Raw genomic sequence first — 18,405 nt, 5'->3', positions numbered from 1 at the left:
CTATGTTCAGCAGTGGACGTCTTATGGCTGAGATGATGAATTTCGGAATAGTCAAAGAATTTGTTTTCTGAACCATCGCCTACACTGTTAACCGTACATCGGTAGACCTTATGCCTTTTTAATAACGTCCAACGATGAACAAATGCCTTGACTGTGTTGTTTTTTTTCATAGGCTGGCTACTTCTCTCAAGTGCGCAACACTAGAAAATCGTCAGCGCGGTTAAAAGAGGCCATAGTTGGAAACAACCTGGACATATCACTTTGCATACTGGCCGCTCAGCAGCGCCACTGCTGCGTGTGGAAAGGTAAGCTGGGCTATAACCGCGAAAATCGAAGTTCGCAAATTGCGGGCATTTTTCTGTCACACTTATTACGCCTTCATTCAAACCCTTTTTCACCACATCAGCTTGGAAAGGCTTACGTTGCATTTCACATGCGAGGCAAAGAGATAATATGCAAATTGAGAGTTGTTTTCTTATGTTTGCTGGTAGAATTGACTTTTAAATGATGATTTTGGATGATAAATATTTAACAACATTCATTTGGATTTGATATTGTTTGATATTTTACATTTAATATTTGCTTGGGTTAGTGTGGTGAAAATTTTGTGTTTCACTCGGGGGCAAATTTGCCCCATTGTAAAACAAATACCTAACTATTCCAGGAAACTAAACTAGTATGCTTTAGTATGTAGTAAACTAGTATGATTTATCGAATCCTCCACTTGTGTTAATTTAAACCTTATCGATCCGATTTAAGGTTCAAATTAGGTTGATTTTTCGGGAAATGTGACTGGAAAAGGGTTAAATAAAAATTGGAAGAGATGACAGATATACAGTGGCCATTTTTATAGAGGAAAGTGAAAAAACTGAAACAAAGCGGCATAGCTATGATTATTATACATCAAATGTCAATACCCTGAGAGGACGAATGCAACGTTTGAAAGTTGTAAGTGACGTCACGGTCACGTTTTCTATTTTTTAAAGTTCTTTCTGATTTATTAAATACAAATTGTGCCAAAAATAGATTATTTCCGCTACTTTATTTGGTACGTCGTGTGAAATATTTATTTTTAATAGTCTTCCGTATTGTTTAAAACCCATCTAAAGCCTGACCAGTAATATATAATTATTCTCAAGAGAGCGCTGTTGTCAGTTACCTGTATGTCAGATCATGAGATTCCGCAACATGGCGTGTGATCATAACCCCTAGCCATACGTCAAACCTTGCCAAGCAAAATGAAATTTTATTATGTCAACACAAAGTTCAAATTAGAATTGAATAGGAGACATTTTTATAGGTTTCTGGGCGGCTAGAGGATATATTACTGGTAAGGCTAATCGTCCGAATTATCGATATAATATTACAGATATCGACGAAGAGATTTCCCACGGCGAGCCGCCCGGCTCGCAGCTGAAGGTGGTGGGGCGGCTCGCGGACCAGTGCCAGGACGCGCTTGTGCAGCTCGGCACCTTCCTCGCCTCCTCGCACGCGCCCGACGAGTACGCGGCCAGGCTGCCGCCGCTGCAGGTACCTTGCCTTAGGGTTCCGTACCCAAAGGGTAAAACGGGACCATATTACTACGACTCCGCTGTCCGTCCGTCCGTCCGTCACCAGTGATCTGTGATAGCTAGACAGCTGAAATTTTCACAGATGATGTATTTCTGTTGCCGCTATAACAACAAATACTAAAAACAGAATAAAATAAACATTTAAATGGGGCTCCCATACAACAAACGTGATTTTTGACCAAAGTTAAGCAACGTCGGGCGTGGTCAGTACTTGGATGGGTGACCGTCTTTTTTTGCATTTTTTTCCGTTTTTTTTTGCATTATGGTACGGAACCCTTGGTGGGCGAGTCCGACTCGCACTTGCCCGGTTTTTATTTTATACTCTTGGTCATCCAGGCTGGATCTCAAAGGGCTTACGGCTATTCTCTTCACACGCAACAGCAGACACTTCCATAGTAAATTTTACCACCCGATTTCAACCCCTTAAGGATCACTTGCACCATCCCACTAACCCGGGGGTAGCCGGTTAAACATGGAGTTGCCATGGTTACCAGTACAATTTGACACAGGGTTGACGGTTGAACTGCATAACCCCGAGTTAGTGGGATGGCGCAAGTGGCGCTAAGCTTTTATAAAGCAGAGGGAATATATTTCCCACTTGATTTTGAACTTTATTTCTAAGTCAATCTTGTATAGTTACTGAAACCCTTATCGATAATATCTGATGGCTTTAGTCAACATTTCATTTTAACCTAAACCATCATCGTAGGACGATCGTCTAATCGTAAAAATATATAATTATACTTGATAAAAGAAAAAACTAAAATAAATTGACCTTAAATTTTGTTTTTTAGGAACTCCTGCGCGATTACCACGTAGACGCCGACGTGGCGTTTTTCCTCCACCGCCCAGTGCTAGCCCAAAAAATCGCCGCCAAAGTGGAACTGCTGCGTAAAAGCGCCGACAGCAAAACCACCAGCACGGAGATGGCGATAGAGCGCTACAGCGTCGCGTCCAAGGAGGCCCTGGAACCAGTGGTGCAGTCCATCACACCCCTGCTGCCTCTCAGGACCTGGGAAGATATTTCACCAGAGTTCTACGTCACGTTTTGGTAAACATTTGGGGTATTATGTCATATTTTGACGACCGGTCTGGCCTAGTGGGTAGTGACCCTGCCTATGAAGGCGATGGTTCCGGGTTCGAATCCTGGTAAGGGCATTTATTTGTATGATTATACATTTAATTGTTCCTGAGTCATGGTTGTTTTCTACGTATTTAAATAGTAGTATTAGTTTAATTTAGATTTAATTTAATAATTGATCGAGTGTGTTTAGGTATAAGTTTTAATTTGCCTAATAAAGTAATTAACGTCCAAAAATATTATTCGGACTTATAGAGGTCATAAAAAAAAAAAAAAGTATTTATATATTATATATATCGTTGTCTGAGCACCCACAACACAAGCTTTCTTGAGCTTACCGTCGGGCTTAGTCAATTTGTGTAAATGTCCTATAATATTTATTTATTTATTATCTATGAAACGGGACCTTGTTGTCGATGGCGCTTACGCCGCACAGATTGTACATATTTATATCGGAGCATCGTTAATAATGGCGTAAGCGCCATTGACAATAAGGTCCCTTCTCATAGATAGCGTCATATTTTTACATGTAATGTTAGTCTAAGCTCAAGACGGGTTGTAATGATTAATTCTCAATTAGCTAATAATAATCGTTTGTCTTAGACTGATCTCATTTGGACTTATAATGGACTAAGACTGAGTCATATCGACTTATAAATGTGTAAAAAGGGATGAAACATATATTAACTAATTGAGGCTTGCTGTAGCGCGTTTATGAATGCTGCCAATACCAATATTCGGCCATTATGTTTAACGCATTCACTGCCACCAACGCATATATGCGTCACCGTGACTTTCACGCTGTGCCTTTGACGCACAGACGCGTTCATAATATATAGTGACAGCAAAGTGCGGCACCTGGTGAATGTCCAGGAAAAGAGGGTGGCAGTGAATGCGTTAAGTTCAGATCTTGCTGAACCGAATATTAGGCGGAATTTAATACTTTCAATGGTTATTTGCACCCCCATAAAATAAGTTTGCCGCCAGAACGCAACCTCTGTTAAAAAGATTTCTATAATTGAGACAAGTTTTTTTTTTAATCTGGGTATTTGGTATGGTCCATTTAAACGGAAAACCTAGTTAATTGACACAAACTTGCTGGTCCGTTCAGATTTCAATTATCCAGGTTTCACTGTAGTAATAACATCCTTTTTTTTCTTAGCCTATTTGTGTGTTGTGTCCCACTGCTGGGCAAAGGCCTCTCGCCTGGTTCTAAAAAAATGTTATCTAAAAAAAAATATTTTGTTTCCTGTGGCAAATTTGTGAATTTTGTTCAAATTGGTGTATTTGCAGGTCCCTGTCCATGTACGATCTAAAAGTTCCCGAAGAATGCTACGACCGAGAGATAGAGCGCCTGCGGGCGGCCGCGGCGGCCGCCGCCAAGGACTCCTCGCAGGGCGCCAAGGGCAGGAAGGAGCAGGAGCGGTTCAATACGCTCATAGATAAACTGCAGGTACCTATTTAGATTTACAGTACATGGTGCTACTTTCCCTATGGCAATAAGTACTTTCTGTGCCTATGTCGAAATTTAAAATGTCATAGGGCTTGTGCACAAATCACGCGAGGTTCGATAGAGGGAGGGGGGTCACGAAAAAAATCACGATAGATCACGTTGGGGGGGGGGGGGGGGGGGGGATAAGGAAACCTCACGTGTATTTTTCTACAGTGAACGACACTAAGAAAAAAACCTACCACATGAGTAGATACTTTTTCTCGATTTCTTTAAACATACATTTTCACTCTGCACTTCAAAATAACGAGTTTATTTAACGAAAATAGAAAAATAAACAAAATTTTCTATAATACAATACTAATTATCTTAAAATTAGGTCGAATGAAAAGAAATCAATAAAATACACGTGAGGTTGTGTGGGGGGAGAGTGGGGGGGGATTAGCCAGAAACTTCAGCAAATATCACCAAGGGGGAGGGGGGTTCTAAAAGTTGCCGAAAACACCTCGTGTGATTTGTGCACAACCCCATATGTATTGTAAAACGTACGATACACGTGTACTTTCCGCATTCGTATCGTAAATAACTATTTTGCTTCTCTTTTATGTATCTTTATGTCACGTAATTCAATATAATGTATGCAATGTTGTATGATATACTGGCACTTAAATCTCTAACTAATAGGGATGTTTCCTGTACTTAAAATAAATTATATCAAACCGTGCACGAAATAAAGCACCAGATAATTATTATAAAAACATAGATAGCAGCTATTTTTAAACACAATTTGTATTTAATAAATCGGATTGAAATATAAAAAGTAGGTGAGTTTACCGTGACGTCACTACATTCGTTTTCATATAAATTCCATATTAGCAAATCGTTTTGACAGTTCAAAAAGAAGCTGATTTGATTAGTAGGAATGTAGCTTATTTATGTGTGTGTACGGCTTTATCAAAGCCTCGATGGCTCCGCCAATGTCGAGGTTAAATGTAAAAACTTGCGCGACGGGCATACCTACCATCGCAGTTCCGCTGCGCTTGGCATATGTTAATGTAACCCCACTCGGGCCGGCAGGAGGAGCGGGCGCGGCAGCAGGCGCACGTGGCGGCGGTGGCGGCGCGGCTGGCGCGCTCGTGCGGCGGCTGGTTCCCGGCGCGCGCCGTCAAGTCGGCCAAGAACGAGACCGTGACGCGCCTCATGCAGCTGTGCCTGTTCCCGCGCTGCGTGTTCACGCCCGCCGACGCGCTCTTCTGCGCCGAGTTCGTGCACGCCGTGCACGCGCTCAAGACGCCCAACTTCTCCACGCTGCTGTGCTACGACCGGGTGAGTGCGCCCGATGCCCGCTACCCGTCCGGCGATGTTGTTTTCGATTACAGCTTGGCAAAAATAATAGAAATTAAAAAGTGGCAACAGTGTCCTCCCGTTTTCTTATATAAATTGGTTTGAAAGGGACGACACTACGAGCGGTTGACACTTTTTTAAGAACATTGTTAATCGTTTCAGGTGTCAACCAGTGTAATCAATTATGTTGTTTTTGTAAACATCGCTTCAATCCCAGCCATCGTATTTTCTCGAAAACATTCGTATTTGTCATGCTACTTCAGTCAACCCCAGTACATTTTATACCGAGACTGACTGAAATACACGACACGTTCATACGTTTCCGCGAAAAATTATAAAAAATATGTAATAGGTACAGTCAGCAGCAGATATACCTGAGCGGGCAAGGTGTCCAAGAAAACATATACACTTCAATCGTCACAAAAATAAGGACATCTAAGATGTCATTTTCACGTAGGCTTTCAGTTCGTCACAAATACCTTAACTTCTGAGTTTTTCTTTAACACATACACCCTTATTTAATCACAATGACAATAACGGTTAAAAAGTCAGTGGTAACTAAGCAATCAAATTCAAGCTGCTGTCATTAATACCTACACGCACTGCCAATCACGTACGTCAGCAGCCAGGGTGCCACCAGTTGCTAAGCAGTTGTTATTTCAATGGTAACTAAGCATCAACATTTTATCTGTTTAACTTTAAAATAAATACTGTAGCACTACGAATTGACACCTCTTTTCTTAAAGAAGTATTTTATCGTTAAGTGTCAAACTTATACAATAAATAAGTAGGTTCTACTAGAATGATCGGTTTTTTTATTTTAACTGTCATATGCAGCTGTTCTTCCAAACCGTTGATCATATTATATATAGCCTGACAAGTTCTTTTTTAGCCCTGATATAATGTCGCTACAAACAGCTTACATATAGCAACAATACGTGTACGTCATGAATAGTCGGGACAGTGTGTATTGGCATCGTGCAAGAGCGAGTGAGGTATACAATTATGTACATGTGAGTTGTAGAAGTATGTTTCCCAATCGAAACCCAATCGAAAGAGCATGTTTAGTTGATAATTAAGTATGAATAATTTACCTATCCGCCATAATTTGATTCTAAATATTCGACCTCCGTATATATATTTACCAGATTCAGTCACTCGTGGTGGTAATGGCTCATTCTTATAATAAATATTTTTGATTATAGCACTAAAGACGCCTTAAATGAGAAAAATAATAATTTAATAATTAATATTCATATTTAGTACAAAACTAACCAGTTTATTACAAACTCACTATGAAAATCAGTACCCGTCATGTCAACAAATAATTTCACAACATTGTTTAATGGAATGCTACTGAATCCCGTATCCTTTTTCTGTCGCAAGTATTTTAATGTATTTAAAATTATTTGTTTAGCATCGGTGTGAATTTTTTTGGGCATTTTGATTGCAAAATCTATTATTATCCTGAAATATTTACAATCATTTTCGATTTGTTTACATCGGTGACATTCAATGACTTTCAATGTCGGATGTCAAACAAAATAATTGCCATTAAAATAAATTAGTTCCATCGAAAATCCGCAACGTGGCGAGGGCTAAAAAGGAACTTGTTAGGCTTTACCTATGTTAATATATTTATTTAGCCCACTTATTGTAGTAAAATATACTATACAGGGTGGCCCATTTAGATCGGCCAGTATGGGAAAATCTGATACTATACGATATACACCGATCTCTTCTTAGGAATCATGTCATCGATTTTAGTAACACGAAAAACTGCATTCATATATTTAAAAAAATGTGTACTCAGCTCGGGAATTGAACCCCGAACGTTTTGAAAAATAAAACTAAGACTATTTCTATTTAGATATCGATTGTGTAGGTCTTAAGCAATAAATGTTACTATGAAACATGATGTCTGAAATTAATAAAATGCATTGTTTTCATATCCTTTAATTTAATTTAGTCAGTTTTCGAAGAGACCAGCATTTTTAGGGTTCCGTACCCAAAGGGTAAAACGGGACCCTATTACTAAGACTCTGCTGTCCGTCCGTCTGTCCATCGACATCCGTCCGTCCGTCCGTCTGTCACCAGGCTGTATCTCAGGAACCGTGATAGCTAGACAGTTCAAATTTTCACAAATGATGTATTTCTGTTGACGCTATTATAAGTAACAAGAAATACTAAAAACAGAATAAAATAAAGATTTAAGTGGGGCTCCCTGTATGGGATTTTTGAGTAGTAAATATCAAATGGCATTCCGCACAGGAGTAATCTAAGTAACGCCCACTGCGGGTTCAAACCTACAACCAACGTCCTGATAGAAAGTCGTACATACGCTACATGTGACATTATCTTCAAAAATTATATAAACTAATGCGAAATTAACATAAAACCAGAAGACACAAATTAATAATAGAAATGAAATCAAAAAAAAAAACAAAAAGCTGTAATCTCTAGGTGCGTACGACTGAGATTTGAACCCGCGGTCTCTGCTTTGAAAAGCAAACGCCTGTTACTGAGACCACGACGTGCCTTGACAATTGGCTCTAAATTCGGCTTCAGTTAGCTTTTGCTATGTGTCATTCGTCTTGACGATTCTGTTAAAAGAAATATAATAGTTTGCAGTAAGTTGACCGAGAGGCTCCTGTCAAATGGTTGAAGGGCAAAACGTGAGATAGATGTATGTGATGACAAGACTGTACTGCTTTCGATGATTGTCAAAACGCTTTACCTGAAATTAGCATGGCTATCTTTTATTCAATATTCGACCATACTTGTATGCTTTAAAGTCTATTTTTCCATATTGTTCAGAAATATTTGACACGTTGACCGCTTAGCTGTCAAAAAATGGCAGCTAAGGTATCAATGACTTGTCGAAGTGTAGAAATTAATGAATAGCGACTGTTAACATATTTGTGACACGTTGAGCGCTCACAAGTAAATACTACCATGACAGTCAACAACTTTTTGACAGTTTTAACGTATACCTCTCTTTGAGCACCTGGAGTGTATAGCGACTTCTGCTGCTGACTGTACATACGCACTACATCTATACCGTTTACGCGGTGCCTTTGTTTATCGTTTCAACAATATTTTCGTTCGGTACGTCCACTTGAGCTAGCTTATTTTCGAAATGACCTCCAAATCTCTACCGGTTGCAATCAAGAAATAATTACGCCTTACAAGACTTGGGTCAGTTTAAACCCTAAAATTTGAAATTATGTGATACACTCCACGGGATAAGAATAATAATGATGTGTCCTCGACAGTTGTTCTGCGACATCACGTACTCGGTGATGTCGTGCACGGAGGGCGAGGCGGCGCGCTACGCGCTGTTCCTGTGCCGCGTGCTGGGCACGGCCATGCGCTGGCACGCGGACAAGGCCACCTTCCACAAGGAGTGCGCGCACTACCCCGGCTTCGTCACCAAGTACCGCGTCTCCAACCAGTTCACCGAGGCCAACGACCACGTCGGCTACGAGAACTACAGGTCAGCCTTTAAATTGAGTGCTAATCGAAACTTCGCAGATCCGGTGCGTTATTGAGACAGCGTTATGCACGTAGAGTTAGACCAAGCCAAGTTGGCAACGTTTTTGATATCACACTGTGCAAATGTTATTCCAAACGTCAAAATAGGTATCAAATCGCTGCCAAGTTAGCTTGGTTTAACTCTAGGCATATAGCGATGTGTACAGATATTTCAACTCTTAAATGTATTTCACCTACACGATTATATAAAGAGCTTTTTTAGACCGGGTGTGGCCTATAACACGAGCAAATAATTAAAACATAGATTGTACTCCTCAAACGGTGACACTTTTGTTCAACAAATTTTAAATATTATAAGTATTTAGACTTCCTATTTTTCATACAAAATAAATATTATCTTCAATGGACGCCATCGCCATGCCATATCATTTGTGATGTTGGTCCGTATGAGGAGTACAGCCTACAGTTCAATTTTGTGCTCGTATTACAGGCCACACCCGGTATATATTTTTTGCTTTTCATTTCATATTAAGCCATAGCTAAATGTATTGTTCAGACACGTGTGCCACAAGTGGCACTACAAGATCACGAAGGCCATGGTGGTGTGCCTGGAGTCGGGCGACTACGTGCAGATCCGCAACGCGCTGATCGTGCTCATCCGGGTGCTGCCCCGGTTCCCCGTGCTCGCCAAACTGGCGCAGATCATCGAGAAGAAAGTTGAGAAAGTAAGGAATAACTCTTTCACCACACCGGCTCGGAAAGGCTTACTTTGCACTTCAATAACTGATGGCAAAGATGCATTTTATTCACATGTGAGGCAAAGTAATCAAATGCAAATTTTGAGTTGTTTTCTTATGTTTGCTGGTAGAATTGACTTTTAAATGATGATTTTGGATAATACATATTTAATAACATTCATTTGGATTTGATTTGGTTTGATTTTGTTTGATATTTTACATTTAATATTTGCTTCGGGTCTGTGTGGTGAACATTTTTGTGTTTCACACGGGGGCAAATTTTGTTTAACCCTCGTGCTTTGAACCCCTCGTAACGCCCAAGATTCCATTTTTCAAATCACTCGCCACGCTTGTGGTTCTATTTTGGAATCTTTCGCTTGCTCGGGTATCAATATTAGCACGAGCGGTTAAGTAACAACTTGTAAAACAAATAACTATTAAATTGTCATGTACAATCGTCATCAGATATATCGGAGCGGCCAAGGTGTTCACAATATCTGTACAAGCACTCTAACGCCTTGACAATAGAGGCGTGTTCAGATATTTGTGAGCACCTTGGCCGCTCCGATATATCTGATGGCGACTGTACTAATCGGATAAATGAAACAAACTAACATTGAATACGTTGCATCAGGTGAGAGAAGAGGAGAAGACGCAGAGGCAGGACCTGTACGTGCTGGCGACGGGCTACAGCGGGCAACTGCGCAACCGCATGTCCAGCATGATGAGGGAGAGCGAGTTCCACCAGGTCAGTATAAATACCCGCCCCAACTAAGGCCCGCGATCGCGCTAATTTTGCCCGCAAAAGGAATCCATACAATTCTGCCGGCGAAAAAAGAAATATTCTGTACAATCCGACCTGGCCGCGTAGCCAAAATGCCAATCGCTTACGCTCCGTAGCGATCGAAACGCAACCGTCATGGTCGCGCTAATATGGAAGAGTGATAGAGAGACATAACGCTTTTCGTTGTCGAAGCGATAGCGATTGTCACCTTGGCTAGGCTGGCTGGTAAACTCAGGTCAGAAAGTTTGGAGACTTCTGACAAAAGAACAGAAGTGTATTTTGAAAATCGCGATATGGCCATATTCCGTCGCAAGTTTTGCGCGTGTCGTTATATATTTTGTTCCCTTTTATTTCCTGGCTTTATGCTCCCTCTTCGGCCGTGGACTGGACGCAAGCGGCCTGCGGCAAAACAAGGCCGGTCATACATTTGATCGAGCGCAATGTACAAATGGTCGCGATTTGCCGCTCACCGCGCCGCGCGCCGATCACTTCCAGTCCGCGGCTTTAAGGGCTCATTTAGACGATGCGAGAACTCGCAGGCGAGTTTCTTTACATTGCGGGTTTTTATCGGTCGGTTGAATTGGACGTAACCAACAGTCCGTAAATGTAACTAAAATCGCATGAGAGTTCGCGCGCTATCTAAATCAGCCCTAAGGCATTGAAGTGTTAGATGTGAAGTTAGATAAGTAATATAGTGTTTGGGGCAGGTGGTGCAGCTGCAGCCCGCCGACAAGCACAAGGCGGCCGCGCCCGCGCCCGAGCCGCCGCAGGACCCGGCCACCGCGCCGCCGCCACAACCGGGTATGTACGCAACCAACCAAAACCAACTTACCAACCAACCCAAGCAACCAACCAACCACCAAGTACCAAGTTGTTCCCGGTGGCGACAACTGACATTTTTTTTCTCACCTTTTACCACTGGGAACAACTGAGAAACAAATATTTTTCACAGTTGCTAGGGACAAATGAGAAAAAATCTCAAATGTTGCCACTGGTAACAACTTGGTGGGAACTGGTGGGAATAATTAAAATTTGTGAAACGCATTTACTTGAATAAAATATAATTACAAAAAAAGAACATAACGTAATAAAACATAAACTTAAGTACATATAGGTATCTTCCATTTTAAGTATCTAAAAAGTTCCTAGCAGGGCTGGTAACCCATGGAGTTCTATTACCATGCCTCCTCCTTCTCCCTCAAATACATAATGAATGTAAATGCACCTAATCATGTGTTAATCCAATAAATGGCTATTCTGATTCTGACTGATAATTGATATTAAGCAAATTAAACAGGTTGGTTTGCATTATTTTCCATAATAAAACTTACCATTTAATTTCCCTTTATCTTCATCAGAAACAGACAAACGGGAGTCGCGCACGAGCGACCGGCGCCGAGAGGAGTCCGAGCGTGACAAAGAATCCAAACGCGAAGCGCGAGTGTGAGTCCCTCTTTATTACTTCAACATTACAACATTTATTATGCGATTATGCCACAAAATACATTAGACACGTCAATTAATTAAACATGCTATCATTTTACGAGAAAAATACACGATTATCGTTAGTAAATATACCTAGTACTACATTGAATTTTATAAACTATGTAGAATAGGCGTCATAGGTATATGTACTAGAAAAAAGGTGACGTAATCGTCCACTTCGTCCTATTTTTTCTTCTATATCAGTTTATAATTTAACTAAAATAGTGTGGTGTGACTACTTTAAAAAACACAAATCCAAGTATTTTATAATTAGTTTGATTTGTTCCCATAGTTAAACAGAATGTTGTATAAATTACCTGAACAAAATCGAAGTTTTATATATTTAGGACATCTAAAGAAAGAGCCAAAGAAGAGATTAGAAGCAAAGAAAGATCACCGAGAGAACGTCAACACAGAGTAAGTTGAAGCATAATAATGATGTCATTTTATAAATTAAAACACACAAATGAATCCTGAATTAACATAATACCTTTTTTGCCGACTACTCAGCCGGCCTAGCCAAGGTTACAATCGCTATCGCTTCGACAACGAAAAGCATTATGTCTCTCTATCACTCTTTCCTTATTAGCGCGACAGTGACAGTTGCGTTTCGATCGCTACGGAACGTAAGCGATTGGCATCTTGGCTACGCGGCCAGTTACAATAACGAATCAGTAACTCGCTGGTAGAGTGATAGACCGAGCAGGCCGCAACAGATTTATCAAATATGTACTACAATAAACTCGCATACGAGTTCTGCCACCATTTGGATTATATTTTAATCTCTCGAGTCTCAGCCATAGACAATGAAGTCCTCCAAGTCCCATGAGTTTTTGATCATACAATTTTTAACCCAGGACCAGCCATACAAGAATAATAATTTAATAATCCATAACGTGCTAGTGAAATTTGGTCATATAACGTAGGAAATTAAAGTTGATTTTTCTTTGTTTGAAAACTTTACTGAACAAAAGAAATGCAACTTATTAAGTACGTAATACCTTAAGCCTGAGGGTATGAAATCACGTGATTTCGCGTGGGGCTCGGAGGTAAGTTTCTGCTGATGCTATATCGCTGGCCCAATATTACAGGGTTCTATGTTTCACTTTTATCGAACTGAAATTTGAACATTGTCATAATGACATTAAGTCGAATTTCAACTATCTTGAAAATGTAACATAGAACCCTGTAATATTGGGCCAGCGATATCGCGTCCTTGGGCCAGGTGTTATGTTTTATGTTGTATGTGTGTTGTGCAGGAGGAGCGTTATCTGGAGACCGTGTCGCCGCCGCACGACCATCGCCACCCGCCCGATGACATCGATCGAGGTGAGCACTCAACCTACTGCTCAAATATATGGCTGCGTAGTATTTGTAACAGCAGCACTCTAAACTGTAGACCTTATGCCTTTTGTAATAAGGTTTACGAACTGTCAGTTAACGGTGTGGGACTTACACTTTTTAATTTTGCCTACGAAGTCCCTCTGCACATGCTAGACAGCTGTTTATTTCGAATTCCTAATACAGACAGATCGCCTTGTTTCCATTATTAAATATAATATTAGGACATCTTACACATATTGATTAAGCTCGCAAAGCCTTGTGTTGTGGGTAATCAAACAACGGCGTATGTAACATACGAATACATATAAAACCTATAACATTCCGAATTGTTTGCAGATGTGAAACGCCGTAAAGTCGAAAGCAGCAGTAACGGCAAGGTGAGTATCGTTGTAAGTAGCTGGCCTCGCGTCGCGGCTGCGCCGGACTGAGGATTGGGCTGGGCCACGACCGCACCGGAACCTAAACTAGTACAAGTGCTTGCAAACTACCCGGACCCTCAAGAAATTGTGTGTAAAAAAAGACTTTAAAAACATTAGCCAGTGATAAATAAGTGTAAAAAATCAATTTAAAAACAACGGACTCTGTAAAACATGTAAAATAAATAATATCAGAAACGGAACTCCGGCGTCACAGCAAGAACGACTGAGTAAGATATAAAGAAAATGCAAACTGTAAGAGAATTGAGAATGGCACGAACTACAAAGGAAAAAAAACAATGTGTAAGAAACATCGAATACATCATAAACAACGAAGTAAGAAATGAAGAAAGCATAGTGTAAGAATAAACAAAACCAGCATGAACAATGGAGCAACAAATGAAAACAATGCCTACAAATAATATAAATACTAATACAATAGAAAAATAGGATGAAATAGAAAACTTGATCTTATTGAAGACCATCAACCACACCATTACCCATAATCTGCAAGAAGGGAAAAGTTGGGAATCGTCCACATTCGCACACTATTTTGTGAACATCGGCAACTAAGACGACGCTTCGTGTTCAAACGTAAAAAAGATAAGACAGGAGATGCACGAGAATTGAAAATACAAAGGAATCCCAAAATATCACTGAAATTATTTTTCATACTGCTACAAGCTTGCTGCGAATCTGAAGAATATCAACAATTTAAATACTCTAATAACCCCGTGGAAACTTCCATCAAGATTATTATGAAGAATGAAGATGAAGAAAATCCAAAAAACCTTATAAATATTAAATACTTATCAAACTTTACTAAACTTTTCGTACCAGGAAGCCGTAAAATCAGAAAAGCTGTGAGTCGTTGGTCTAACAGCCCAGTCCATGTATGCTATGGTAAGGTTAATATTATATGTCGTAAAGAGGTTGAGTCAAATGATCCAGTGAATATGTGCAACTAATTATTACTGTCAATACGGAAGCTACACCATGCCAGAGGAATCCGAACATATAAGTTTATACAGCCTACTGAGAGATACCGGACAGATTGGGACTTACAGCATAACAGAGAAGACCATTGTGTACAGAGGAAGTATTGTTACAAAAGAAATGTCCTTCTGCCAGAAATGCAAGGATTTGATGTCTGAATACAAATACCTGTTGCCGTATTCAACGCTTCCTTTGACTCAATTTTATAATATCTAGTAAAAAAAAAACAAAATTCATAAGCTGTAAATATGTAGATAATTATATAATGAATTTTATTATTGTTCGGTCATCTGAATGCATGATTTAACATGTTTTTTTGAACAAGCAGGGCAAAGAGATAGAGGAACGGTCACCCGAGAAGGAAAAGCGAAAGACTAAAGTCAGGGGAGATGAGCGTAAAGAACGTAAGATGAGCCGCAAGCGGGTAAGTTAGATCGACACTGCACTTACAGTTGCCATCAGATATATCCCAGCAGCCAAGGTGCTCTCAAATATCTGAACACGCCTCTTGTCAAGGCGTTAGAGTGCGTGTTCAGATATTGTGAACACCTTAGCCGCTCCGATATATCTGATGGCGACTGTACACTAAATAAATAATGAATATTCGGGAACAGTCTTACACAGATCGACCTAGGCCCAAACTAAGTATACCTTGTACAATGGGTGCTATGCGACGATATATTAACTAAAAACTTAGCCTATTTGGAAATACAATGTTTTTCTTCTTCTTTAGGATAGAGCTGAAGAAACAGCAATTCTAGAACAGAAACGACGGCGCGACGAACAAAAAGGTAATGACAACTTTTGTTTCTTAGCATAGATGGTATCAAACGAATAAATAAATCACTTCAATATTTAGCAATTTCCAACTAACCAGCAAAATGGCGATCATAATAAAAGAATAATATAATAATGTCTATTTCTTTAAGAAGTACCTATTACATAATGATTGCTTATATGTTTTAGCTGTTTTAAAGATGGGAGGTCACCAAAACGGAGCGCAGGAAGATCATCATTACGAGAAATATCATAAACGGGTAAGAAACATCACATATAGTTTCTGACTAGACTGGAAATAGCACCATAGCGTGACTGAAAAAAACGACAAATGGAAATAAATACGAATTGCCTTTAAATTGTAGCTAACCTATTGGCAGGTCGCGGTAATCTAGAGATGTGAGATCCTGAGATTTGAGCTCAGACAGAATATAATATGGTTAATAAATACAGCTTAGCAAATGGCAATATGTAAAACAAGGAAACAACAAAACAATTATTTTTTGCAACGCAAGCCAAATGAGCTTCGACTTACCCAAATAGCCTATTTTTAGGGTTCCGTACCTCAAAAGGAGAAAACGGAACCCTTATACAAATAAAAATATCTTAATTCAGTAATATAGGACATTACATTTTAGTTCACAAGTACCTATATAGTTTAATAACCATAGCCCGCTATCAGCACAAAAAAATAATGACAGCGTGCTAGTATTAAAACCCTTATAAATACATTTCACTCACGTTTCGCATCAAAAATACATTGCTAAAATTGTATAATGTACGGAATCCTTGGAACGCGAGTCTGACTCGCACTTGGCCGGGTTTTTTTTCTAAAATACATTGTACACGCGATCTTAGGGCTTGATTATACATAATTAGTAATTACAATCGCTCTGCATGCGTACGTAATATTGTTTTAGCTTAAAGTATTTGTTCTATAAATAGGCCACACGCGCACGTTTCAAGTCTGACTACTAGCCCTTCGGAAATTACGGCACCGGTAGAGAAGAATCGCCCCAACAAACTTTTCAGTTAGTCTATTTAACCCTTTTCCAGGCATAGTGCACCTAGCGACCACAAGGGCCAATAGAAATTCAACCTTAGGAGTCAGATTTAAGGTTCATATTTGATTGGACTTTCGGGAAAAGTTACTTACAGTGGCCCATTTTATAAAGCTACAAGTTACAATTTACAAGCGGAAGTCTCTTTCTAACCCTATGTTTTAGAACGAGACTTCCGCTTGTAAATTGTAACGTGTAGCTTTATAAAATAAGCCACAGGTTTAAAGAAATTTTATTACTCATGATGAGTATTACAATTCACTTACATGTTTTAACATACTTATACTAAGAATTAATTATCTTGCAGAGTACATTTTTTTTTATTAATCATGAAAGCTGCATTTAAAACTTTAATATATTTGCATTTTTTGGAAAAACCTTGTAGTTTGGTGCGACCATGAAAAGGGTTAAAATACCTTTAGTTTGTTTACCTTTAGTTTGTTATTGTCAGGTGGTTTTTATATATTTTTAATTTTTTTTCCTTCATATAATCAATTAATCATATAGTAAATACTACAAGCATCGTATGACAGGGCTGCGTGATTTAAATATTAATTGGCTAATGCCAGTAATGCTCCTCGACGAACTATCATCACCTTTTCCACATAGGCGCAAACTACATTAAATTGTAAGTTTGATATTAAATACATATGTTTATAATTTAAAAAAATTAGCCACCAAATTATGACACAAGGTTTCTTGAACTATATTAAATCCAGTAAATTTTAGTACTTAGCTATGAAGTTACTTAAAAATACATACGGTTGTGGGTGTCAGATTTAATGTATAATTAACATTTCTTATTTACAGGAAAAATCGCCGTTCCGGGATCGCTCGCATGAAGAACCAAGAGATAAACAATATCCTTTTTAATATATTTTGTTGTTTACCTATAGGTATTGTGGCCGCAGCACGCGTCGCCGTATTTATGCAAATATGGTTCTGCGTTTTTTTTGTTTTTTTTTTCCATGATTATTTGGGCAAATATTGCGAAATATTTACTGTAGTAAATAAGGTATCGTTGAAATTAACGGAATCAGAGAATATCACTGTATGCTGTCTCAAGAAATTAATATGGAACGCCTTAGAGAATATAACCAACGGAGTGGTCATTAACAGGCGTTTCCCTCTGTCGAAAAAAGGCGGCCAATGGTCAACCACATGTCAAACACATGTATGGACTGACGTTTATCTGACATGGCTATGTTGACGTTACGTATACATTTGATGTGCCCCTCCCCCGCAAAAAAGGCAGACTATTTTGTACCGAAAATTATAGACATGGCGTCTCCGTTGGTTATATCCTCTAAGTGGAACGCAAAAGATGTTTAAAGTAGCTAACACACTACCGCACCGCACCAAGGTCATTGTGGGACGCACCCATAAGTAAAAGGGAGAAAGCGATATCTCTTTCTCCCTCTTACTTATGGGTGTGTCCCACAATGACCTTGGTGCGGTGCGATAGTGTGTTAGCTACTTTAGGCAGGTTGAAAAATAGACAAGAGATATGATCGCTCAAGATAAAACGGTAACTTAGGGAAACACCAGGAAATCGGCGTGTCATGAAATCAGTTTCGTCTTAGCGATTTTACCTCTGTCTATCTTTACGCTGTGTTCATCACTGTGGCTTCATGTTGTTCAGGAGATTACATGCAGACAGTGACTGCTGTTGATCCAAAAGGGTAGGAATTACAATCTGTATTATACATTCCTTAACTATGCTATACTAGGCGGTCCAACGAGTCAAAGATGAGAAGATAAGAAGAAAGAACACCCGTGACTCCTGAGTTTAGTGATAATATGAATAGTCGTATTAAGAATATGAATTTGCATGAAAAGTGCAATAAAATATCTTTCTTGACAA

General features: G+C 39.4%; 1 protein-coding gene across 1 annotated transcript in view; it reads left to right on the top strand.

The window, feature by feature from the left end:
• LOC134666488 (THO complex subunit 2) overlaps window positions 1-18,405 on the top strand; it is a 29,982-nt gene extending 11,577 nt beyond the window's left edge. Inside the window, exons 13-30 of the mRNA XM_063523669.1 lie at window positions 173-305; window positions 1,370-1,530; window positions 2,366-2,622; window positions 3,946-4,105; window positions 5,180-5,428; window positions 8,722-8,942; window positions 9,498-9,666; window positions 10,313-10,426; window positions 11,170-11,263; window positions 11,821-11,905; window positions 12,295-12,364; window positions 13,207-13,276; window positions 13,628-13,668; window positions 15,032-15,127; window positions 15,437-15,494; window positions 15,670-15,740; window positions 17,352-17,401; window positions 18,269-18,405. Of these exons, the coding sequence (XP_063379739.1) occupies window positions 173-305; window positions 1,370-1,530; window positions 2,366-2,622; window positions 3,946-4,105; window positions 5,180-5,428; window positions 8,722-8,942; window positions 9,498-9,666; window positions 10,313-10,426; window positions 11,170-11,263; window positions 11,821-11,905; window positions 12,295-12,364; window positions 13,207-13,276; window positions 13,628-13,668; window positions 15,032-15,127; window positions 15,437-15,494; window positions 15,670-15,740; window positions 17,352-17,401; window positions 18,269-18,302 (2,133 nt within the window). The 3' untranslated portion in view covers window positions 18,303-18,405. The remainder of the gene's footprint in view (window positions 1-172; window positions 306-1,369; window positions 1,531-2,365; window positions 2,623-3,945; window positions 4,106-5,179; window positions 5,429-8,721; window positions 8,943-9,497; window positions 9,667-10,312; window positions 10,427-11,169; window positions 11,264-11,820; window positions 11,906-12,294; window positions 12,365-13,206; window positions 13,277-13,627; window positions 13,669-15,031; window positions 15,128-15,436; window positions 15,495-15,669; window positions 15,741-17,351; window positions 17,402-18,268) is intronic.

The sequence above is a fragment of the Cydia fagiglandana genome, chromosome 8 (assembly GCF_963556715.1).
Source record: "Cydia fagiglandana chromosome 8, ilCydFagi1.1, whole genome shotgun sequence".
NCBI classification, from domain to species: Eukaryota; Metazoa; Arthropoda; class Insecta; order Lepidoptera; family Tortricidae; genus Cydia; species Cydia fagiglandana.
Note: the sequence above shows the minus strand (reverse complement) of the source record. Positions and strands in the feature narration are given on the sequence as shown.